We start from the raw sequence: 25,942 nt of genomic DNA on the forward strand, positions 1-25,942 counted from the left end.
CCTCTGTCCATGGGATTCTCCAGGCAAGAATACTGAAGTGGACTACCCTTTCCTCCTCCAGGGGATATTCCCAACCCAAGGACTGAACCCAAGTCTGTTCTGTCTACTCCACTGACAGATGGGTTCTTTACCGTTAGTGCCACCTAGGAAGCTCATAGAAAGAAAAAGAAAGTGAAGTCTGACTCTTTGCAACCTCATGGACTGTAGCCTACCAGACTCCTCTGTCCATGGAATTTTCCAGGCAAGAGTACTGAAGTGGGTTGCCATTTCCTTCTCCAGGGGATCTTCCCAACCCAGGGATCTAACCTGGGTCTCCCGCATTGCAGGCAGACGCTTTGCTATCTGAGCCACCAGGGAAGCCCATACAGCACCACGGTTCGGTTCAGTTCAGTCGCTCAGTCGTGTCCGACTCTTTGCAACCCCGTGAACCGCAGCACGCCAGGCCTCCCTGTCCATCACCAACTCCCGGAGTCCACCCAAACCCATGTCCATCGAGTCAGTGATGCCATCCAACCAATACAGCACCACAATCCTTCCTTAAATCTGAACAACTCTTGAGTTGGTAAACTCCTTTGGCTCAAGGGTCCTGCTTACAGCATGGTGCACCCAGAAAACCAATTCGGTCACCTGCCCAGTCACTGCTGGGTAGCGGCACCGAGGTTCCAGCCCGGCTTCCCTGACTCAGAGCCTACAACCGAGTGCAGCAGGGGCAGGCGAATAAGGCCCACGTCTGGAGCCACCTTGCTGGTAGGTGGGCTGCTGGAAGAGAGAGGCAGGACCAGGCCTTGACTGTGCTTTCATTCTGGTTCAGCCTGGGGCTGAGGGAGGCGGGGAGACAGAAGCAGAGGGACTGAAGAGAAAGTTAGTAGCCGTGTCAGTGACTGGCTTTTCCCACTGCTTACAGCATCACTCCAGACTTTCTTTACTCACACGTCCCTATCAGTAGAAGACCTTTGGGGGCATGGGCCCCCATTATTGGAGAAGGAAATGGCAACCCACTCCAGTATTCTTGCCTGGAGAATTCCATGGACAGAGGAGCCTGGTGGGCTAAAGTCCATGGGGTCTCAAAGAGTCAGACACGACTGAGCGACTAACACACGCACACACATTACGCGCTTAGTCACTCAGTTGAGTGCCATTTCCTCTGGCAGGAGATCTTCCCAACCCAGGAATTGAACCCAGGTCTCCCGCGCCTCATGGTGTTGGCAGGCAGATTCTTTACTGCTGAGCCACTGGGGAAGCTAGTGTTTACACAAAAACTGTAAAGATACACTGTTACAATACATGTATCATAAAACCTACACTAAAACTGGAAATGAGAAGATGAGTTAAAGATGTAATGATTCTTTAAAATTAAAAATTGTTAGTAGTTCAAAAACCTTCTGGCTTCACGTACTTATTTTTGGAAACTGTGCTCTGATGCTGTGGGAGAGACCAGTTTGTTTAGACACTTCGTTTTAATGGCTGCCCTCCCTGAAAAAGATCCCTGCCTTGGACACGTAGCTGCACACAGAGGAAACGCATCACTGGCTTGTTTTCTAAATCGGGTTACTCATTTTTCCATCCCATGCACGAGTATGCAGAGGATTTGTTGAAATTTGGCTAGTACATTTCCATCCTCCCCGAGGCCAATCAGATGTTCCTGTAAACTAAATGGAAGGTATTTTAAAGTTCTTAACGCATGAGTCCAAAACCCACTCAGATGCTTTGGAAATTTTTAAACAGATTAGAAAATTCTGTTACGTAGGCTTTTAGCTCAGTTCTGAGCTTTTTTTTTTTTTTTTAAGTTTCAGCATATTGTTTTGGGTGACATACTCTTGTAACAGGAGAAGTGTTTTATATATACTTTTCTGGAAACCTCTGCCCTAACTGAGGTTTCTTTTAAAGAGCAGTTCCTTTCTCATTGACTGATAACAAGCCTTTGCTGTGAGGGACATGTTAAACATGCTTAAAGATGTTATTAGGCTTCCCTCCTAACTCAGTGGTAAAGAACCCGCCTGCTAATGCAGGAAATGCAGGTTTGATCCCTGGGTCAAGAAGATCCCCAGGAGAAGGAAATGGCAACCCACTCCAGTATTCTTGCCTGGGAAGTCTCATGGACAGAGGAGCCAGGCAAGCTACAGTCCATGGGGTCACAAGAGTCGGACATGACTGCCACTAAAATAGCACCAAAAGATGTTTTTGAAACATCTGGGGAAGCATATCTCTGACAGCCAATGGTCACAGGGGAAAAATGGACAAGTAGAACTTTGTTGTTGTTGTTGTTGTTGTTAAAGAAAGATGTGTTGAGGTCAGTGATTACGTTTGACAAATCTTTTTGATTGTATTTCTACAAGATAAAGTGAAGTCGTTCAGTTGTGTCCAACTCTTTGCGACCCCATGGACTGTAGACTACCAGGCTTCTCTGTCCATGGAATTTTCCAGGCAAGAATACTGGAGTGGCTTGCCATTTCCTTTTCCATTCTACGAGATAACCAACTGGTAAATCTCTGATAGAGATGCTTTCCTGAATCAGTGCCCATCTCATTACAAATTTGGTGGGAAAGTTCTCCTGTTCTGTTATGCAAAGTGTCTTATGCAGGGAAGTAGATCACCTAGAAGACTATGTTCCTACCTGCCAGTCACTCAGCTGCAACAGGTAGTGACATCTGGCAGTCTTGTCGGCATCTGTCTCTCTCCCCCTTTCCAAAGAGCAAAATCCCAGCTGTCATGTTCTTTTTCATCCTGAAGTAGTTCAGTATGCATCTCTACTTGATAAGGACCTTTTAAAACCTTTTACATTTTGAAATAATTATAAGCTTATAGGAAGTTGCAAAAATAGTACATAAAACCCCATGTACCCTTCCTCTGCCAAGGCTAACATCTCAAAATTGCTGTAGGCCAATATCAAAACCAGGATGTGGACATTAGTATAGTACTATTTTTTGAAAATATTTATTTGTTTGGCTGTGCTGGGTCTTAGTTGCAGCATGTAAGATCTTTAGTTGAGCCTTGAAAACTCTTAGTTGCTCCATGTGGGATCTAGTGCCCTGACCAGAGATTGGAACCCGGGACCGGTGCCTTGGGAGCATGGAGTCTTAGCCACTGGACCGCCAGGGAAGTCTCTATGGTACTGTTCACTAGGCAACAGTTGTTTAGGCGCTAAATTGTGTCTGACTCTACAGTCCATGGACTGTAGCCCACCAGGTTCCTCTGTCCATGGGATTTCCCAGGCAAGAATACTGGAGTGGGTTGCCATTTCCTCCTCCAGGGTATCTTCCTGACCCAGGGATCAAACCTGCATCTCCTGCATCGCAGGCGGGTTCTTTACTGCTGAGCCACCAGGGAAGCCCAACTAGGCAACGGACGACAGACCTTCCTCAGTTCCCACTGTTTTCCTGTGTGTGTCCTTTTCTGCAGTTTTCACCTGTAGTCTGGTGTAGCCGCCACCACTTCAAGATACAAAGTATCTCTCCGCCTGGAGGGAACTCCTGTGTTTCCCTCCCTGTATTTGTGCGCCCACTTTCCTTGCTGCCTCGGTCAACCACTGATCTGTTCTCCATCTTTATAGATTTGTTGTCTTGAGTATGTTACATAAATGGAACCAGGCAGTATGTGATATTTTGAGATTGACTGTTTTCACTAAACAATACTTCGAGATCCGTTTAGACTGCTGCCTGTATCAATAGTTTGTTCCTCTTTGTTGCTGAGTGGTGTTCCATGATCTGGATGTACCAAAAGTTTAACCTTTCACCTGTAGAAGGACATTTGGATTGTTTCCATGTTTCCATGACAGTTACAAAGGCAGCTGCTGTGAACATTTCGTGTATAGGTTTTTGTTTTTTTTTTTTTTTGTTGGAGGTTTAATTTATTACTGTTTGACATCCAGTGACACTGACATACCCTCGCCGGGCCTGTGGACCCCAGCCCCGGCGAGTCTGACCTGTCCAATAAAATACAGTACAAGGAGTGGACGGCTACACACATGCATCTTGTGTGAATGTACATTTTCATTTCTCTAGGATAAATGTTTAAGAGTGATTACCGAGTTGTGTGGTAAGTGCGTGTTAGTTTTATAAGAAACTGCCAGACTCTTCCAGCACGGCTCTACCTTCTCATACTGCCTCCAGGAATGTATGTGTGAGCCAGTTTCTTTGCATCCTCACCTACATTTGATGTCACTATTTCGTATTTATATGTGGGGACAGGGAGGCCTGGCGTGCTGCGATTCATGAGGTCGCAAAGAGCGACTGAGCTACTGAACTGAACTGAGTGATACTTCATTATGGTTTTAGTTTGCATTTCCCTAATTGCTAATGTTGAACAGCCATTTACATGTTGGCCATGCTTCTTCTTGTGTGAAGTGTCTGTCTGTATCTTTTGTGAATTTTCTGACTGAATTGTTTGTTTGTTTGTTTACTGTTGAGCTTTGAGCATTCTTGCTATATTTTATATTCCAGATGCTGGTTATTTGTTGGATATGTGGCTCAAAGATATTTTCTTCCGCTCTGTGGCTTGTCTGTTCATGCTGTTCACATAGTCACAGCATGAAAGTTTTTACTTTTGGTGATGTCCAGTCAGTTTTTCCTTTTACAGGGTCATGCTTTTGGTGTTAAGTCTAAGAAGGCTGCACCTAGCCCTGTGTTTCAAAGATTTCCTATGTCTTCTAAAAGGTTTGTAGTCTTATATTTTGCATTTAAAAAAATGATTTATTATTTTATTTTTGACTGCGCTGAATTTTTGTTGCTTCTTACGTGGGCTTTCTGTAGTCAAGGTGAGTGGGGGCTAGTATTTGTTGAGGTGCCCGGGCTTCTCCTTGTGGTTTTTCTTGCTGTGGAGCATGAGCTCCAGGGTGTACACACTTCGGTGGTTGCAGCTCTTGGTCTCTAGAGTAAGGCTAGTTGTGGCGCGTGGGCTTAGTTGCTCTGTGACATATAGGATCTTCCTGGGCAAGGGATCCCATGCCCCCTGCGTTGGCAGGTGGATTCCTATGCACTGAGACACCAGGGAAGTCCCTACATTTTGCATTTAAATCCATGATCCATTTTAAATTAATTTTTGTGTATGGTGTAAGGTTTAGGTTAAGGTTCTTTTTTTTTTTTTTTTTTTTTGGTCTCTGGATATCCAGTTGTTCTAGCTAGTACTATTTATTGAAATGATTATTCTTCCTCCATTGATAAACACTTTTATTTTTGCAAAGCTACCGTGCACCTAAAGTGGGCTTCCAAAGTGGCTCAGTGGTGAGGAACCCACCTGCCAATGCAGAAGATGCAGGTTCGATCCCTGGGAGGGAAGATCCCCTGGAGGAGGAAATGGCAGTCCACACCCGAATTCTTGCCTGGAGAGTCCCATGGACAGTGGTCCCTAGGGTCACAAAGAGCTGGACATGACTGAAGCGACTTAACACATGCCCCTAGCAAAATTGGCAGGGATTCTTGTGTGCCATCTGTTTCAAAGATGTCTCCTTCTATTTTTAATTTATTTTTTATTTTCTTTGACTTCTTATTTTATATGGAATATAACCAACTAACAATGTTGTGATAGTTTCAGGTGGACATCAAAGGGACTCAGTCATACGTGTACACGTATCCATAAAGATATCTTTTCAAATCACTGGTCTGTTAACAGAGACTCAACAAAGTCCACACGTTGCGTTTAGTTGTAATGTCTCCTTGGCCTCTTCTGTTACTGCCCCCCCAGCAACCTTTGTTTATAAGCCATCGATTCCTGGGAGAAACCAGGCCCTTCGTCCTGTAGATGGTCCCATGGTCGGCTTTGCTGCTGCTTCCTCGTGGTATCATTTCACCTGTTGTGCTCCCCTCTGTATCTCCTGGATACTGGTGGTTAGTTCTAGGGACTTGCTTTGATTCCAGTTCACTTTTGGGGTGAGGGTCCTTCCTAGATGGTGCGTGTGTGTCCTGTGTACCCCACGCCCCTCTTCAGTGACGTTGACCTTGACTGTGGCTTGTTTCATCCCTTATCAGATTCCCCAGTAGCTCACCCAGTGGTTTTATCATCCACTGATGATAAAATGATGATATGATGATCCATATCTGTGTCCATTGTTTGTATTAGGAGTTGCAAAATATTCATTTTTTGGTTGCATTCTGTCTCGCTTTACTAATGGGACTTGTGTAAAGTGGAAACTCCCCCGACAATGATGTCATTACCCTTAAATATTATAGATGAAGCAACTGAAGCTCTGAGACATGAAGTCAAGCTTGCAGGTGGTGGAGTCCAGTAGGAACTCGGCTTGGTGACCTCACAGCTGGGGCTTGGGTATGCTCCTTGAAGCTCTGCCCAAAGCCCCTGCCACTTTGAAGCCTTTCCCGACCCCTCTCCGCAGCCTTTGCCAAGGTGATTGGCACTTCCTCAGGGCTCCCTGGGTAGTGGGCACTCCCTTGTGCAATGTGGTGGGGGCAAGGCCTCCAGGCCTCTCCAGGCCTCTCCAGTCACGTAGAGCAGGCGTGTAAAGGAGCCATGAGTCCTTGAACCTGGTCTTCCATGCCCAGCACAGTGTCCAGAGGCCTCAGGTCGTGTTTGCTGGAAAGATGACTCCATTGTCTCCCCTCAGGCTCTCTGCCACGACCCTGGCAGTTTAATTTCAGTCGATTAAGAACATACAGGGAGAAGGTAATGGCACCCCACTCCAGTACTCTTGCCTGGAAAATCCCATGGGCGGAGGAGCCTGGTGGGCTGCAGTCCATGGGGTCGCTAAGAGTCGGGCATGACTGAGCGACTTGACTTTCACTTTTCACTTTCATGCATTGGAGAAGGAAATGGCAACCCACTCCAGTGTTCTTGCCTGGAGAATCCCAGGGACGGGGGAGCCTGGTGGCCTGTGGTCTATGGGATCGCACAGAGTCGGACACGACTGAAGTGACTTAGCAGCAAGAACATACAGGGCTCCTGCCAGAGCTGAGGTTCTGAGCTCCATCTGTGTGTCTTCCCCCCTCTGGTGTGTGTGGGCTGCGTGGAGAAAAGGCAGCTATCGAGGTCCTTTCCCCTGGGGAGCAAAACCCCCCACTTCTCCCAGGTCTGAGGTGTCACCAGGCCAGCATCCTGCTCACTTGCGGGACCCAGGCAGGCAGAGGTCCTTTCCAGGAAGGTCCCTGTCCCACGTGTGAAAGGGTGGGACTCAGTGCCCACCTCTGCTGCCAGCACCCAAGTTTGCGGGGTTTAGTGCCATGAAGCAGGGCGACCCTTGAGAGCTGCCTTCACTTGCCTCTCTCGGTGCCGGGGACCCTGTGCCTGTAAGTCAGAACACTGCCTGAAGTATTTGGGGGTTATTATGAAAATCCTAGAGTTGTTTGTTGGTACCCCCGGAAGTATTTTGGGGGTTATTATGAAAGCCCTTGGGAGAAGGCAGTGGCACCCCACTCCAGTACTCTTGCCTGGACAATCCCATGGACGGAGGAGCGTGGTGGGGTCCATGGGGTCCATGGGGTTGCTGAGAGTTGGACATGACTGAGCAACTTCACTTTCACTTTTCACTTTCATACACTGGAGAAGGAAATGGTAACCCACTCCAGTGTTCTTGCCTGGAGAATCTCAGGGACGGGAGGAGCCTGGTGGGCTGCCGTCTATGGGGTCGCACAGAGTCGGACACGACTGAAGCGACTCAGCAGCAGCAGCAGCAGAATGAAAGCCCTTGAGTCATTTGGTGGCACCTTCGGAAGCTGTAAAAACCCAGTTTTACATTGTTCTCATCTCTAAGATGCAGACAGTCCTGCTTACTTCAGAGTTGCTGTGAGAAAAGGCATGAGATCCTGTGGGGGGAAGTGCTTTGTAAACAGCGAGGGCTGCCTGAGAACGAAGTCAGTGGTCTGTAAATCACGGGGCCCCAGCACGAGACACGGTCAGAAACGTGGCCAGGGTGGTCAGGCTGCAGGAGCGCCCGCCGAGGTCGCGGCTTCCCCTCCTGGGAAGTACCTCCCTCCCCTTCCTGCTAGGAGTCGGGCCCTGGTGAGATGGCCGTGACCCCCGTCCTGGAAGGGGGCTCTGGAGCCCGCGGGGGTGGGGGTGGCCCATCCATGGGTCCCCGTTGGGAGACAGTAGGCACCTGGAACATATTCTGTTGAAGTCCTGGGTCTGATTGGAGGGCAAGTCACTCGCCCTCTGAGTGGACTTCTTGGGAACTAGATGACCTACATAAGGAGAGCACTTGAGGGAGAGGAAGCAAAGCCCAGCAGGAAACCGGCCACACTGAATAGATGCCCTAGCGGGTCACCCCTTAGCGGGGCCAGAGCTCAGCGGTTGCGCCGTCTCGGGAAGTCTATACACAGTCCCGTCAGCACCGCTGTTAGCTGAGGACAAAACAGCCTTTGACACACCCAGCCCTTGCTCACAAAGGGGAAGATGGAAGCGTGTCTGCACTTCCTGAACCCCCCCCCCATTTCCTTGTGTTTATTCATTTAATTTGGGATGACAGACAAAGATGATGATTTACAACCCAAATCTTCTCTTTTAGGAAATATTTCTGGCACTGGTTTTCAATGTTGCAACCATACTTACAGGAGCTATTCTTAGACTTGTCACCGTGTCTCTTTTTCAAAGCGCCACCAGTCTTTATATAGACACCTTCTCCAATTTTGAGTTTCTTTATATAGATGCCTTCTCCAGTTTTGAGTTTTTAATCGAGATTCTTCTCTCAGTCGGGCGTTAGAGATCGTTTATTTTTACAGGAAAATAGAAACAGGGGGCTCTTCCAGGGTAAAAACGTATAGCTAAGAGCATACGTGACTCAGACGGGGGCCGAGGGGTGGGGAGATGTGGGCAAGAATCCTCTTCATCTTGGGGTCAGCATCCACCCTAGGAAGGCCCCAGGAAGCCTCAGATGGGGAGGGCACTGGGAGAGGTCATCTGGGCTGACTGCAGGGTTCAGGCTGAGATGGTTGGGTGTGGGGGATTGGCCGTTTTCTGGGTCAGGCAGTGGAGACCCTCGGGTCCACTGAGCCTGTGCAGACACACAGCTGGTCGTGGTGGAGCTAAGATTTGAACCTCAGCCAGAGCTCTTTCTGCTCTCACCTTCGCATCTGTTTGCATCAGTGGTTGGATGGTCACCTGGTCCGTGGCAGGTTGGTCAGGGGCCTTTGCTGCATGGAGGCTCTGTGACCCAGGATGGCGTTGTCCAACCTGTCAACAGATGTCAGCACTGAAAGGGACTCCATCAGGGCTGTGGGTCTTGGCAAGTCTGTAGAGGGGTGTGACTGGTCCTCCTAGAGCTTTCCAGGTGCTTCTGATGGAATGGCTTCACTCTTTGAGAGTGGTGCCAGCCCCCAGCCTGGCATTGGTCCTTGTTTGTAAACTTGCCAGGAGAACCATAATACCAGTTCTTCCTGTAATATATGGTTTCCTTCCAGCGTGAAACTATTAATTTGTTACCCCAGGTACTGAGGCTGCTACCAGGAAGTGTGGGGCTGACATGGCAGCCCACGTGGGGTAACTGCCCAGGACACTGGAGTGCCATCCTGTGGCCTAGCCACCCCGTCTTTACTTTCCCCACCCAGAATCTTCCTTTATGTCAGCTGCCTCAACCCTACTCTTTGCTTCTCTCTGACGCACCTCAAATTCCTTTTGAAATAAGGAGTGAAAATCGACAGATGATAAAATAAACATTATAAGTGGTCTTGGTGCTAAGCTTGCTGCTGGGGATTCCAAGATGGAAAAGTGGTCTTGCCTTGAAGAGTGCGTGGACTTAGGAGGATAAATGCAAGCAAATGACAGCAGCGCATGTCATGTAGGACCACAGAGGCGGGTGAAATGCATTGAAGTACCTAAATGGGGAAAGGGATCAGGGCAGGCTTTTAGGAAGAGCTGTCTGTGAGCTAAATTAAAAGGTGAGCAGTTTGAAGGTGGGGAAGGGCCAGAAAATGTCCAGCACAGCACAGCTGGTTGGTGAGGACCAATTGTCAGCCGTTAGGGAAACTGGGGAGAAATGGCAGAGGAAATACACCTGCCAGTAGAGGGGGTGCCTCAGGGCTAGAGTGACCCTGCTGGACCCCAAGTGTAAAGATGGGCGGAGCCTGCAGACAGTCACCGGACACCGCTGCTCCGAGGGAGCCAGTCCTGAGCAGAGCAGGGCCCCTGCCCTCAGGGAGCTAGTGTCTGGTGTGGGAGACAGACAGCTAATGAACACGTGAGTGACGTACAGTTTGTCAGCTGGAGCCAGGTGGTAATGCGTGCTCTGGAGAGAAATAAAGCAAAGAGGTCAGAAGCGCCTTGGGTGAGGGTGGTCATATTTGAATGGGTGGTCAGGACAGAGACCTAAAGGGTGTGTGGGAGCTGCTGTGTGGCGGGGCAGAGGCTGTGCAAAGGCCCTGTGGCAGGAGCAGGCGTGGCATGTTGGAGCCACAGGAGGCTAGTGTGGCTGGACTGGAGGATCATGATGGGAATGGACGTGAGATCAGACAGTGCAGAGGGCCCATCAGGCAGTCTGTGGGCCTCTGTAAGGACAACAGCTTGTAGTCTGATGGAGACAGGAGCCATTGGAGGCTTTTGAGCAGAGGAAGGGCTCAATCTGACTGATGTCTTAGAAGGTTCATTTGCTGCTCTATGTGGATGGTGGGGCCAAGGAAGAAGCAGAGAGATTGGTCAGGAGCCTGTTCCATTAATCCAGGGGCTGGAGTGAGGCATGCTCAGGGTCTGGTCACATTTTGAAGGGAGATGTACAGCCTAGAAGGTTTTTTCCAGTGCTGCTGCTGACACTGGAAGGAGGCTAACATTGTGGTTCCCTGTTTCTAGGCCAGCTCATCGTTTATTCTGAGGCTTTCTCTCAGGAAGTCCCCTGCTGCCGGGCACCATGACCGTGAGGGGGGCCGCGCTGGCCCCAGATCCAGCGTCGCCCACGACGGCAGCAGCCTCGCCCAGCATCTCCGTGATCCCTGAGGGCAGCCCCACGGCCATGGAGCAGCCCGTGTTCCTGATGACAACCGCTGCTCAGGCCATCTCTGGCTTCTTCGTTTGGACAGCCCTGCTCATCACCTGCCACCAGGTACCCAGGCCAGGCGAGCCAGCAAGCCCCAGCCTTCCGGGGCAGGTGGGCGGTGGTTCCGAGAGGTTTCTCATCCAACATAGTGTTAGTTAGGCCAGGCCAGGCTACACTGCAGTAACAAATAAGCCCAGAATCTCAGAGGCTTCCCGGGGGGAGTAGGGTTCTTGCCAGCCAGCCCAGTGTCAGTCAGTTTCCATTCTGTGGCTCCAGCATCTTACAGTTGCAAGACACCATCTGTCTGACAACTGCAGGGAGGGGTGTGTGTAGAAGGTACTCTGAATATTTAACCTTCTCAACCAGAAAAGGCCCACCTTCCATGGGCCAGAACTGGTCACGTGTCCAGCCCAAGCTATAGGGGAGCCTGGGAACTGTGTACAGAGTGGCAGTGACTCCTTTGCAGATGAGAAAATTGAGACCCAGAGAGGAACGAGGGAGGGGACACTAGCCTAGTCACATACAAGTTGGTGGCAGAGCTGGGATGGGAGTCAAGGTCCCCATCCCCTGGGCTCGCCATCCCAGGGGAGGCTGCTGTGGGTGGGGACGTGCCTTGGCTGCCCAAGGAAGAAGGTTTGAAGGCTGCTCCGTGAAGAGGGAGGCTGAGCCTGTTCCAGTCCCAGGGTTCCCGGTCCCAGGGTTCCCCGTCCCTCCTAGAACTCGATTGCTTCCCAGGCGGCTGGCTCACAACAGATGGGAAACACTTCGTTTTCCTCCTCCCGAGCACAGGGCTTGGCTGGGCCAAGCATGAAGTCATGGGAGCTGGGATGAGGGAGACTCTGGCTGCTGGGACTGTGGCATCGTGGTTAGAGCCTTTCTTGGCATTTGTGTGCAGCTTTTATTTTTTCCCCTGCTTTCTAAAAACTGCGTTGCATTCTCCCAACTTGCCAGCGAGGCAGGCAGCGCTGCCCCTGTTCAACAGATGGGAAAGTGAAACCCAGAATGAAGCTGTCGCTGCAGCCACTCAGCCAGAAAAGACTTCCACCTTCTGTGGAAGGGAGGGTCCCATCTGTCCCGCCCTCTGCACCATAAGTTAGTTAAGCAACAGGGCAGGGTGGGCCACCACCTGAACACCTGTGTGTTAGCTCCTCACCCCAGGGGCAGGTGTTTAGAAAGTCCTGGAGGTGGAGGGACAGTACATGAATGTCAATCGACTCCTGCATCAGGCACCTGGCTCCCAAACCCAGCCATGCACACATCCCAGTCCCCAGGGAGCGTGTCATCACTGTGGGTCCCAGCTCATCCCTGACTGAGCTGCATAATCTTGGGGGTGACCTCGTGGCCCTGGGTCTGCAAGGCAGCCTGGGCACCACCGCACGCAGCCTGCGGGCTTCATGCACCCCTTGGTCGGATGCTTACAATAGCCTCACCTGGGAAGTGTGTGTCATCACAGTGGAGAGAGAAGGACGCAGAGGCTCAGGGCTGAGTTATGGGGTGGTCCCTGTGCCAGCGGAGGGCAGAGCCGGACTCGGGCGGGCTCCTCTCCCATGGAGCGGGTGGGCCATGGGCTCTGGGGCTCCGGCTGACCGGCCCCCTCCGCCCCCAGATCTACATGCACCTGCGCTGCTACAGCTGCCCCAACGAGCAGCGCTACATCGTCCGCATCCTCTTCATTGTGCCCATCTACGCCTTCGACTCCTGGCTCAGCCTCCTTTTCTTCACCAACGACCAGTACTACGTGTACTTCGGCACCGTGCGCGACTGCTACGAGGGTGAGGACGGCTCGGGCGGCAGCCAGAGGGTTGTGGGGGGGCTGGGAGCTGTGCACCCCCACTTTGTCTGGGGGGTAGAACACCCTCTTCCCGGCTTCCTTCTGGAGGGGCCACCTGTCCCTTCTTGAACCCCTTCAGGGTTTTCCATCCCTAGGTTTTCAGGTCCCAGCACATGTGTGACCAGTTGTCACCTGCTGAGACGCTTCGCAATGGCCCCCAAACACCTGCACAGACACCCAGGATCAGGGCTCCTTTCTCAGTGCTGGCATCTCTGGTGGGGATGGGGGCAGCAAATAAGTGGCTCATTGGTAGAAAGGGCTTCCCTTCTGTGGAAGGGAGGGTCCTGTCTGTCCTGCCCTCTGCACCATAAGTTAGTTAAGGGACAGGGCGGGGTGGGCCACCTGTGTTTTAGCTCCACAGCCCAGGGACAGGTGTTTAGAAAGTCTTGGAGGTGGAGGGACAGTTCATGCATGTTAATCGACTCCTGCATCAGGCACCTGGTCCCCAAACCCAGCCATGCACACCGGTCCCCAGGGAGTGTGTCATCACTGTGGATCCCAGCTCATCCCTGACTGATCTGCATAATCTTGGGGGTGACCTCGTGGCCCCGGGTCTGCGAGGCAGCCTGAGCACCACCACACACAGCCTTCATGCACCCCTGTACCATGAGGTGCAGGTGGGTAAGGGGCTTGTCCGGGGTGTATCGTAAGGTAGTGTAGTGGCAGGGCTGGGCCTCCCTCCCTGTGTGTCTTAATCCTGAGGGCTTTGTCCTGGGAGGAGCTCGCTGCCTTTCAGGGGGCAGTTCTCATGTGTGGTGTGGACACGTCACTTGCTCCTGTGCCCAGCTCCAAGCACCCAGCCAGGCCCCATGCTGGGCTCCGGGCAAGACAGCCCTCACCTCGCCTGCCGTCCAGGAATCTGTGCGGCCTAAACAGAGCAAGGAGACAGGGGTGCTCTCTTCCAGTGGTCCTGGCTGGGGTTGGGGCGGCAGTGGGGCAGGAATCAGGGTCTTAGAGATGAGTCAGCATCTGCCAGGCAGTGGCATGGATGAGTATTCATTCTGGGCAGAGAGGAATCTCAGTGTGCCGGTTTTGGGGTGCTGGGAGCTGTGGAGGGAGTGGGGGGCCAGCCATGGCCAGAGGAGAGGCCAGTGGCTGGAAGAGATGGACCTGGGAGGCAGGGATGAGGACATACACAGCCTTGGGGGCATAGAAGGAAACAGAGGCTTTCTTTTTTACTGATGATTCACAAGAATATGACATGACTGGAAATTGCAGTTTAGAAAATCTCCAGGTGCTGAGTGGGTAAAGGAAGGGGAGGCCAGAGACCCCAGGACAGGTCGCAGGCCAGCGATGCTTCGGCCTGTCCCTAGGCAGGCCAGCAGGGAGAGGAAGGACGACCCTTGAACTCAAGATCCCTGCTCTGACGCCCACCCTTCTCAGTGGTTCTATGCTTTCCTGGCTCCTCCCCGTACCTGCGCCGATGGTTTTGGGTGGAATGACCAAACATGGTTTTCCTTATGCCAAGGCTCTGACTGTGACTAGTTATCTGCTTCCCAGACCCTGGGGCAGGGGGAGCGCTTTGCCCTGGCCCTGGATATTGGCATGCAGCATGCTTGGCCCCAAAGAAGCTAGAGTCTCTCCTCTCATCTCACTTTGAACCTGTGTATCTCTGAAGACTCGCGGGGCACAGGAAGTGGCCTTTGAACTTGAGGAGAGAATGCAGGCACCGGGTGGGCCCCCCTGGCCCTGCAGCACCGCTGGCCTCCTTTCCCGCCCAGCCCAGCACATCCGTTTTTCCAGTGCCAGCAGAGCTCTTTCATCTTGACTCCAGCATCCCCTCAGAAAGGCCTTCCCGTGGCTCTGGCTCCCAGCCCCTGCTTGCAGTTAAGCATGGACAGTGTGTGAGCCTGGATGTCAGCTCCACGAGAGCAGACACGGGCCGAGAGCCCAGGTGACAGAGCCCGCGGGTGAGAGGTGCTCATGCCATCTGTATTTTTTGAACGAATAAGGGAAGACTCTGTGCTTCCACTGCAGGGGGTGCAGGTTCGATCCCTGGATGGGGAACTAATAAGAACGTGTGTGCGGCTTGGCACAGCCGAAACAAGAAAAGACTTTATTAAACACCTGCTACATGCCTTGCAGTCCCCCACATGACTGCCTCGCTGAGTCCCCAGGCTGGAGTCCCTGCCCGGCTCTGTCAGGTGAGAATGTGGCAGCTGGGCGGGGACTCTAGAGCCTGATGTTCCCGGAAGCGGTGGAGTCCCCAGGGAAACCACTGGGCACCTAGACAGTGGTAAAGCCTGGGGATGGGGACAGTGGGCTCCCTTTTCTGTTCAGCTGCCAGCCTCGCCATGGTGCCCAGGAGCAGCCTCTGCCCACTGGTTTCTTTGGAAGCAAAAAGCACTTCCCTACTGGGGGCCTGGGGTGGGGCTGTCCTGTGTGATGGGGGGACAAGTATAGGCTCCCTTCTCTCCGGGGCCCTGAAGACTGGGGCTCATGGCAGAAGTGCGGACCACCCGGGGCCTCCAGCCCATCTCACTGTGGGCCCCAGAGGCGGCAGCAGATGGTCGGCGGCTACTCCATCCCAGAACCCTTTTGTTCAGGTCCAGCCCGTCCCATCCTTCCAGCCACACGAAGGTCCTCACAGGAAGCCGGCCGCCCTGCGAAGCACATCTCCTAGCAACGCTATTATCCGCTTGGCCTTTCCGAAGGAGTTTACAAACAGCGCGGCAGCTGCCGTGGAGTTCAGGCTGCCCCCAGGTCCACCAGCTCGCAGTGTCTGAGTCGGTGGGCTGGGCCCTGGCCTGGCCTTTTCCGCACCTCCCTCTTGGTGCTCTTATCTGCAGCTGCCCACAGGAGCCGCCCCCACAGAGTTGGTGATGGGGTGTGTGGCGTGCTGCAGTTCCTGGGGTCGCAAAGAGTCGGACACAACTGAGCGACTGAACTCAACTGTGTCTCTTAAAATTCAAAAAGAACTGAGCCCGCTTTACCTTCATTCTCCCTCCCACCCTTCCTCTTCAGTGTCCCAAAACTCGGGAAGGGACACGAATCGACTGGGCTGGGGGCCTCTTATTTCAGATAGAACCTGCCCATTGTGTAGGCCGGCTCTCTGTCTGGCCTCTTAAAGACATCTGCTTTTTTTTTTTGAACAAAATTAAAACAACTGAAATTTTACTTTTATTGAAGTAATATATGTCCTTGGTTGAAACAAAGCTGTCCCAACTCCTCCTCACTCTCAAAGTCATGCTACTTTCAACTCTTTAAACTGGTTTCATTTGCTCGAGTGACCTAAAAATAGGCTTTTACTGTTATTTCTTAGCTTTCCAGTCTTATGTAGGGTTACATAGTGACTTCCTGCTGCGGAAGGCTTTTTGTTTTGGTTTTGGTCACGCCATGCAGCATGTGGGATCTTACTCAGTTCCCCAACCAGGGATTGAACCCATTCCCCCTGCGGTGGAAATGCAGTCTTATCCACTGGACTGCCAGGGACGTCCAAGGAAGGCTTTGAGTGAGGTATCTTATCTCCAGCTGCAGCACACACACACACACGTTTTCTTTCCTTCCTCTTTTTAGTATGATCGTATCCTCATTTTTCTTCGTCTGCGTGCAGTGTGTGGATTATACATCTGTAACTGTTCAGGGCTCAGCCTTACAATGACCCAAGACGACGTTTCCTTGTTCAGCTTTGTTTTCCCTCTGGTTTCTACTTGTCTGCCTCTTTGGCTTGCTGTTTTCTGTTTCTTATCATTAATTTATCCCCCCAGCGCTTCAGTTGAATAAAACAAGAAACCCTCCTGTCAGTCTCCGAGCTCCGGGTGTTCCAGGTGGCGACCCTCCTGGAGCCCCGCCCTCCTTACTCCCATCTGGACTGGTTGTCCTCGACGCCTCTTGCTTTTCAGCTGTTGTCCTAGGTCTTTCCTTCACCGTCAGTCCAGGAATCCTGCCGTCTTTCCTGTAAACCACCTGTTCCCTGGGTGCCGTCTTTTCCGTGTTTGAGGTTTGCCCTTTTTGGTGAGCACACATCTTCCAGGGGCTTCCTGAGAAGACAGGTTGCATAGGAGTTCTGTTTTCTGAAATCTGAACATTATCTGCAAATATCTTTATTATAATGTTTAAGTTCGTTGGTGTTGAGTGGGAATATGATTTCTGAATTGAAAATCATTCTCCCTCTGAATTTTGAAGGTGTAACTGTCTCTTAGCTCCCAGTGTTGTTTTTGGAAAGTCTGCTGGATCCCTAATGCTTGTATGTAACACTTTTTTTTTTTCTCCTAGCTTTTTAGTATCTTGCCTTTATCCCAGTTGTTCGGAAATCTCACAAGAGATGGGGTGTTCATTGTACAGGGCATCTGGTGGGCTCTTTCAGTGTGGATACAACTCTTGTCCTAAGGTTCTGGGAAATTTTCCTGAATGTTTCTTTGATAATTCCTTCCCCTCCACTTTATCATCCCTTTCTGGAGTAAGTTAAGTAGGATATTGCACTTTTGGATTGAGCCTCAAATTTCCTTTACAGCTTCTTGGTATTTTCCATCTCTTTCTTTGTTCCGCTTTCCAGGAATTTTTCTGGTTATGTTTTAAATCTTTACCTTTGAGCTTTCTGTTGAAGGTTTTGTTTCCTGTATCATGTTGTAAAATGTCAGGAGCTTTCCCCTACTCTTTCTCCCTTGTTCCTGGTTTTGTTCTTCTCTCTCCAGGGATGCTAAGTACATTTTTCTTCTGTTCCCCACATTATCTCTGTCTCTTGAGTTTCTTCCATTTGTTTGCTTACTTTGCTCTTTGACCTTTGAATAAGAAGCTTTCCTCAAATGTCTGGTGTTCTTGGCTTTTTTTTTTTTTTTTTAATATATTTGAGAATGGGGCTTGGGCTTTTCAGGTGGCACAATGGTATAGAATCTGCCTCTCAGTGTGGGAGATGCAAGAGACACGGGTTTGAACCCTGAGTCAGGAAGATCCCCTGGAGGAGGAAATGGCAACCCACTCCAGTATTCTTTCTTGGGAAATCCCAGGGGCAGAGGAGCCTGGCAGGCTACAGTCTGTGGGGTTGCAAAGAGTCGGACATGACTGAGCACTCACATAAGTAAAGGAAATACCAAGTATACGTGGGAGCCCAAAGTAAGAAATCTAAAACAGTGGAAAAAAAGAATGGGTCTTAAAACTGCTGGGCCTTGTCCCAGTTGGGTGGAGGACGTGGATAGGACGTGGGACATTTCCTCTGCCTTTTATTTACTTTTTTTTTTTTACTGCAGCATATGAGATCTTGTTTCCCTGACCAGTGATTGAATCCACACCTCCAGTAGTGAAAGTGGGACATCTTAACCACTGGACCACCAGGGAGGTTGCTCCTCTGCTCTTTGCATGCAGTGATGGGGTAGACAGTACATGAAGGCTCTTTGATTCTGGGCCTGTTTCCCCAGAGAATAATGTTCTCATCGCCTTCTAGGAGGAGGAAGCTGAGGGGCTGAGCTATAGCTGGGAAAGGGCCCTGGACATCTTCCCTTCGTGTTCAGACTTCCTCTCTATATTTTCTGCAAGTCTCTTCATTGCTGCCCTTAGCTGGGCCAAGTTCTGTGAGGGCAGAACCATCTCAACTGTCTCGAAAGGAAAATGCCAAGAGCACCACATGGAGACTTGTAGCTGGTGTTCGCATCTGTACCCACAGCCATCAGAGCTGCCTGGCGCGCCTGGTTACACAGGTTCCTGGGGTTCTTACTGGCTCCTTCCTGTCCCCAAGTCAATGGCCATGCCACACCTTCCAGGGCTTTTGTGACATCCCTTTGCCTCGTGGCACCTGCTGCCTCTGGGGCCATGTCCTTGCCTTTGAAGGTTTATACCTTCCGCCCCAATTCCTTCTCATTTCAGGGCCATTTCAGGGGAGAATGGAGGTAAACCCTGTGAATTGGAGCTAGTGATTCCATTATCTAGGGAGAAATACATGCTTGCCCAGTGCCCCTAATGGAAGTGTTAGTTGCTCAGTTATGTTCGATTCTCTGTGACTCCATGGACTGTAGTCCACCAGGCTCCTCTGTCCATAGAATTTTCCAGGCAAGAACACTGGAGTGGGTTGCCATTCCCTTTTCCAAGGGATCTTCCCGACCCAGGGATTGAACCTGGGTCTCCTGCATTGCAGGCAGATTCTTTACCGCTGAGCGTCTACCACCTGGTAAAGGCCAGAATTCACAGAGCTAGGAGTGGAGCACCAGGGTGCACAGGGCAGGCAGACAGTGCAGGGGTGGGATCCAGCCCCCTTGCCTGCATTTAGTGCTTGACTGGGGTAGGGGTCGCCCCTAAAGATGACTCTGAGACATCCTGGGGAGTTCGGTGCTGGAGAGGCGTGGGTGGCTGAAGCTCAGATGGGGAAACGCGTCCACAGCTGCTCTGGGTGGGCACTGTCTTGTTAATAGGGTTTGGGCAGCACTTCACAGTTACCCACATGGTTTTTCATTACTGTTAGCTCATTCTTCTCAGTTACCTGGTAGAGTATCTGTTATCATCCCCATATTTAACATGTGAAAAAAAATTCACATAGGCTAAGAAAATTGCCCAAGTTGTTACCTAGAGAGTAACTGCCAAAGGCCAGGCTCTGGTCTGGGTCTCAGAGGTCCAGGAATTGCTCTGTAGCCAACCTTGGGGAAGGAATACAGGACAAGGTTCTTCCCTGCAAAAGTGTGAACTCTTGTTCAGGGAAGAGGTTTTACATGCACGAGAGAAGCAAAGAATGGCGCTTCTTCCACTCAGTTTCCAATTTGGGACGAACTTGGATTCCTGGACTCGGGTCCAAAGTGAAACTTCTTCCCAGATGGGGAGAGTGCAGTTGAGGACCACCAGCTTGAGGACCCCCAAAGACTCAACGGCCGGTGTGCTGCCAGCAGGACTCACAGGGCTGGTCGTGGCCCTTACTGGCCACGGCTCTGAGAGAGCCAGGAATCAGAAGAGCTCAACCCATCAGGATAAAGACAGACAACGAGAAGAAACCAAAGAAGACGGACTGGAGTCAGCTTTTTGGACGGCAAGGAGCAGCAGTGAGCAGGAACAGCAAAGGGCAGAGAAGCCAGAGGGAGGAGGAGCAAGGGCCAGCGCACGGCTCAGAGTCCGGGGTCGGCGCTGAGAGAGGACCCCACCCGCCTGGCTGTAGCATGTGCGTCTATTATTGTCCATGATGATCAGCAGCCACTAGAAAAGCGGGAAAGAATGTTTGGGTGCCCCCTGTTTGCTAAGCAGTTGGATCTGGTCTTTGGCCTCTGATTGTGTGCATTTGTCTCTAGTTCATTTAAGATTTGGTGTCTAGAATGGAAATGGAAGTTCCAGGTACCTGACTGTCCAGGGTGAGCGAGAAAGAGAGCGAGCCCATTCTTTCTCTGATGCTGGATGCTCCTTGTGGGCCCCTGTGGTCACTTGTGTGTCTGGGGTCTCTCCAGGGAACCAGAATGGGAGCTGTGGTCAGAACGTGGTCAGGTGAGAACCCCCACGGTTAATCTTTTTTGCTCTTGTGACGTTCAGGGCCAGCTTATCTCTGTGTTTGTTCCCTGGCTGTGTGTTGAGCTGTCCATTTTAAACACACATGCTGGAGTGTGGGGGTGGTATTTTGCATGGCTCTGTCATTTCCTAGGAAGGGCATTGATTTGTCCAGATGGTCAGTGGGTCTTGGTGTGGGCTGGTTGAGTCATTTCCAGGAGATTCTGTCTTTTGTTTCCCTTCTCCAAGATGCATTATCTACTCACTAATGATTCTTTTAACAGAAACCATCAGCAGATCAGGATTTAACAGACTGTCTGTCCCCAGAGCACTGATCAAAGGTCAAAAATCCTGAACTGGGAGAGATGGATGAAGTTTGGTGATCTCACCAGTTGAATGCAGAGCTGCATATGGACAGAGAGCTGGACCACGTAATTCAGGAGCAGGCTGACGTATGTTGCGACACAGAAAAGAATGTGAGCTCAGGCACCAAGCTCTTCCCAGAAGTGGATTGCAAGATAGCCTAGTTCCGTGGTTCTGGACGGAGGGGCAGAGGAACCTTGGGCCCTGTGGCCTCTCCCTTGGACTTTGGTGACTGGAAGTCTGAATACCTTGGGGAAGGTGCAGCTTCCCAGCCCGTGAGAGGCTGAGCACCTTGAGCACAGGACTGAGTGAGGGCCGCACCCACAGCCCTCCTCTCTGAGCCTCACCTGGAGCTGTGGCCTGTGTCCACCCACTCGTTTCTTCCTTGCTGATTGAGTATGGAAGTGCCAAGCCCTTTGATAGCTGTTGGGGGTGGGCCTCGGGTCCTGCCTGCAAGGTGTTTACAGAAGACAGTGGATAACACTGCGCAGTATTCACTGTGAGCCCAGCCTCGAGATAAGGCACCACACTCTCAGCCCTGAGCCCCACCCGGGAGGAGCTGGTATCCCCGGCTTAGAGATGAGGAAACCGAGGCCCAGAGCTCTGAAGAGATTGGCCACACAGCTCCTACCTAAGTGGTGGAGCCTAAGCGGTGGGACACGCAGGCAGTCTGGCTCCAAGGGGCCCTGGCTTCCTGCCCGCTTTACGCTGCCTCTTGTACTTGAAGGAGCAGGCGGATCCACAGAGATTGTGGGGTGTGATATGAACATGGCGATGAGACAGGGGACCAGCCAAGGACAAGGTGGCATCGCAGCTGGGTCTGCCTCTGGGATTTAGCAGAGCGACCTGAATGTACCCCCATGGGGAGGCCTGAGAGATCATGACATGACGTGGGGACTCCAGAAGAGGTGTTATGTGCATTCCGCTCACTTGGCTGTATACACAACTACCCCAAAACAGGCTCATGTAAAACAGCCGTTTATTTTGTCCATGAATACTGCAGGTCAGGAATTTGGACAGAGTACACTGGGGACAGTTCGGCCCTGCTCCGTGGTACCTGGGCTTGAGCTGGAGAACCTGAAGGCTCGGGGATGGATCATCTGATGTCTGGTTTACTCACGTTGCGGGCAGTTGATGCTGGTATCAGCTGGGGGCCTGGGTTCCTGCCACATGAGCCTCTTCATGTGGACTCTTCACATGGACCAGTGTGGCCTTCCTCTTGGCATGATGGCCGGGTCTAAGGGCCAGCATCTCAAGAGAGGATAAACCAGAAGAAGGAGGCCTTTTCTGGGCTTCCCTGGTGGCTCAGTGGTAAAGATCTGTCTGCCAATGCAGGGGACGTGGCTTCGATCCCTGATCTGGGAAGCTCCCCCATGCCTTGGAGCAACTAAGCACCACAACTGTTGAGCCTGTGCTCTAGAGCCTGTGCTCCCCGACAAGAGAAGCCACCGCAATGAGCAGCCCACGTGCCGCAAGTAGAGAGGAGCCCCCGTGCTCGCTGCAACTAGAGAAAAGCGTGCACAGCACTGAAGACCCAGCACGTCCAATAAATAAGTTTTTTAAAAAGTTGTAAAGAAAGAAGCCTTTTCTAACCAGAACATCAGATGTCAAAATGCTTTGCTTCCGCTATGGTCTCCCTGGTTCACCCAGACTTGAGAAGAGGGAAGAAAACCCTCATCTCTCAGCAGAGGAGTGTCAGCGTCTGGGGACGTGGCTGCCTTTGGAAAAATGCCATTGACTACAATATAGCTGGACCGTTTAGAAGAGACACATCCACTCCTCTTGGCCTTATATGGTTTTGGATAAAACTGTATTTGTAGGCTGACATCAGATTTGGCCTGATGCTCCTCACCTCCTGCCTTCAGATGCCCAAAGTTCCTGTCAGTGGAAAGTGATCTGGAGGCCAGTCAGTGGAGATTCCCACCACATACAGGGCGCTCAGCCCTGTTGGGGGACAGCGGGCCCCCAGGGAAGGCAGGCAGATAAACAGCCGTGACCGCCGATGCGGAGGGTGCCAGCCACTCTCCTGAGCACCTTGCCTACTCACAGAAACCCCACCACCTCCTAACTTGATAGGCGCTCTTTTGGGCCCTGTTTAACAGATGAGAAAACTGAGCCACCGAGAGGCACCCAGCAGAGCCACACTGCGAACCCTCCGCTGTGTGTCTCTAGGGTGATCGTCACAGCACAGGTGGCTGGTGCTATGGGTCCTGTTTATACAGGATGCCACCTGGGCCCCCGTTTCGCAGCCCCAGACATGAACCCTTAGTAGGTTAGACCAGCTGAGGGATGTACAGCCCTTTCCAAGTTGCTAAAGGCCGACTTTTACCTGCAGACGTACGGCCAGGGTCTGCTGTGCTCCAATTCCAGGCAGTCAAGCTTCTGTGTTAGTATATGGCAAGGGCTGGGCCCATGCGAATCCCAGTCGGCGATCACACTCCAGGGGGGAAGGGCTGCCTGGTATCTGCAAATCAGCAGGTTCTGTGGATGTGGGATGCACAGGTCCCCATGGTGGTGGCCAGGGACTTCTCAGGAAGGGTGATGTCTGACGGGTTGATGGTTCCAGGAGTGCAGAGGGCAGGGCACAGGCACTGGGACCCCCGAGGGCAGAAGCACAAAGGGCATAAGACCCTGCCAAGGGGAGGGGGGCAGCTTGTGTTGCTGGGAAGGAAATGTGAGGGGTGTGCAGGAAACAGGCTACCTGTTGAAAGACCCGGAGCTGAGCCAGGGGCCTGCTCTGGGAGCCTCGAAGGCCTTTCTGCTGCACGCGGATGGTGGGTCAGGTGAGAAGGGGCCTGCTGGCTGCAGGGCCGCTGGTGCGTCTCCCTAGATCTTCTTATCCCCTGACCCTGCCTCGAGCCTCCCCTTGGCCTCACTCCTTTGCTGGGCGCCTGTCCTGTTGCCCTGCCCCGGCCCCTGGTCTGCCTCCTGCCCCTTTCCTCCATGCGTCCTCCTCTCTGTGCCTGGCTTCTGGCACATGCTGGTACTTCTAGCACCCTGCAGGCCGCAGCCTTCATTTGCTGACCCCTCAGAAGTCCTCTGACCAGGAGACCTACTACAACGTGCTGCTGTATGTATGGCGCTCACAGCATACTTCTACTGTGCCCCTGTTGGTGGCTGGTGCAGATTTTGTATCTTTGTGGGCGATGTCAAGCTGTGTCCTGATTCAGAACGCGCTGGCCCAGCTTCCCGAAACATTTGCATTGTATTTTGGGCACCTCTCATATGTTTTGTTGTAGCTTGTCGTGCTATAGGCTAAGATGCTGCCACACGCTGATGAATGCATAAGGGTTCTTTCTGTTTCATTCTTGCTGAGAATTTCTCCTGAGATCCTTCTGGAGAATGTTTAATTGTTGCTTGGTCATAAAATGTGATCTGTAACACAGAAACAGAAAAGTATATAAAACTAGTAAACAATTATAAGGCCAAAACCCAGCATGTGCACCCTGCCAGCTCTTCAAGCCCCCAGCCTGCCTGTCCAGCTCGCCCCTCACAATCCTGCCTTTGGTGGTAATCACGTTCTTGCCTTTCTTTATGGTGAGACTGGCAGCGTCTGTGAACACCATGGTTTAGCTGGGCCTGAGTTTGATTATACAAGTGGAATATCCACTGTGGGTTCTTACATTCCTGAGGTCCACCCCCCACCCCCGCCACTTCCAGTCCTCCCCACCTCCAGTCTCTGCCTGTGACTGTGGTTCATTCACTTTCATTGCTGTTTAGAATTCCACCATCTGGGTATCCGTTCTGTTGATCTGAGTGGTTTTCTCTGGACTTTGTTTTCACAGCCTTGGTCATCTATAATTTCCTGAGCCTGTGCTATGAATACCTCGGAGGGGAAAGTTCCATCATGTCAGAGATCAGAGGGAAGCCCATCGAGTGAGTATGAAGTCCCCGGGAGCCCTCCCCATCACCCTGTTTCCTGGGCCTGACGTTCTCTGAGCCGTCCTGGCATCAGCCGGTCACACAGACCATCTCTGCCTGTGGCCTTGACCTACTCTGCCTCTCTTGCACCTCCTGAGTGAGGTCATTCACTGGGACTCTGGGGAGGGCCTGCCTGGCTCTTTCTCTTCCTCTCTCTTCATGTCCTTTCCTGTTTGCCTATGTTTTCCCTCTTGCAGCTTTCACATTCAGTGCCTTTCAGGTTGATTTGTTATCCCAAGGGTTCCTGCCACATATGCTGTGTTTCTCCCAGTGCTTGGCCTCAGGCTCAAAGACTGCCCAGGATCCGAGCTTGATCCCCGCCCTGCCCTGCTCCACCCCGGCTTGTGAAGGAGAGTGAGGGTGGCCTGCCCCCGCCCTGCTTTCCTGAGTCTCAGCTCTCTCTTTGCTCACCAGCCCTTCTCCGCTCGCCTCTTCCAGGTCCAGCTGCATGTATGGCACCTGCTGCCTCTGGGGAAGGACTTACTCCATCGGGTTCCTACGGTTCTGCAAGCAGGTGGGTAGCTCCTACAACTGCGCTGGTCACAAGTTGCAGGCCGGGGACCAGGAGCCTGGGTCTGTGCCCTGGAGCGGCAGCTGCCAGGGACTAGGTTACCCCTGGTTGACAGAGCAGCAGAGGCAGGCGTCAGGCCAGGACCCTGCTCCCGGCCCACCAGCGGGGTTCCCGTTTCCTGCGAGGCACCCACTCCCCATGCTGTTAGGGATGTGCGAGCACTAGCGGGGTGTCCTCAGAGGAACATTGGCAGGTACCCCAGGAGTGTCTGATGCAGCCCCCAGGCAGGAAGTGCCCCCAGATGCTTGCTTATTTCATCCAAATCTTGGTGTGTGTGTGTGAGTCAGAAGAAGTACATGGCGATTCTAGAATCTCAATGTGAAAACTTATCTTCTGTGGCTAGAGCCAGGAGGGTTTCTGTGTTGAGGAACACGATGGGACAGACCTGCTCAGCCTCTGGTTCTTTCCCCCATTTCCCACTTGGCAGTAAGCCCAGCAGCTCCCAGTTTCCAGATCTGCCCTCCCAGTGGTCTCGAGTGGCCTGGGAGGAGGAAGCATGGTGTTGTGCTCAAGTGCTTGGGTCTGGGTCTCTGACCGTCTGAGTTTGAATTCCAGCCTCTCCTCTTGACTGTGTGACTTTGGCTAAATTATGAAACCTCTCTGAGCTTTGGTTTCCTCTTCTCTGAAATGAGCGTAATGATACTTAACCTCAAGGGATGGTTTGAGGAACAGATGAAGGAAAGCCCTTAACACAGCCCTGGCTCTGAGCCTGCCATCCCTTGCTCAGGAGGGCCTCAGGCACCATGCCCCGCTGGCAGGACCCTGGCTTCATCTCCACAGGGCCCATCAGCCCATCCAGCATCGAGCAGCATCATCTTGGGAAATGAAACTCACACCCCATCCCCAGACCTGCTGGAGGCTGGCCTCTCTGCTCTTTCCTGGGCAGGGCCACGCCCTGTGCACAGCCCTACCCACAAAGCCCTGCTTGGACAGCCAGTCTCCAGTTCTTCCAGATCTT

The 25,942-nt window shown here is 52.0% G+C and overlaps 1 protein-coding gene across 2 annotated transcripts in view; it reads left to right on the top strand.

The window, feature by feature from the left end:
* TMEM184B (transmembrane protein 184B) overlaps window positions 1–25,942 on the top strand; it is a 51,138-nt gene that overhangs the window by 16,097 nt on the left and 9,099 nt on the right. For both annotated transcript variants that reach the window (XM_040233308.1, XM_040233307.1), the window contains exons 2-5: window positions 10,723–10,972; window positions 12,513–12,678; window positions 24,278–24,368; window positions 24,852–24,927. In XM_040233308.1, coding sequence (XP_040089242.1) covers window positions 10,781–10,972; window positions 12,513–12,678; window positions 24,278–24,368; window positions 24,852–24,927 — 525 coding nt within the window. In that variant the 5' untranslated portion in view covers window positions 10,723–10,780. The remainder of the gene's footprint in view (window positions 1–10,722; window positions 10,973–12,512; window positions 12,679–24,277; window positions 24,369–24,851; window positions 24,928–25,942) is intronic.

This window comes from Oryx dammah, unplaced genomic scaffold (genome assembly GCF_014754425.2).
Source record: "Oryx dammah isolate SB20612 unplaced genomic scaffold, SCBI_Odam_1.1 HiC_scaffold_29, whole genome shotgun sequence".
In the NCBI taxonomy this organism is placed as follows: Eukaryota; Metazoa; Chordata; class Mammalia; order Artiodactyla; family Bovidae; genus Oryx; species Oryx dammah.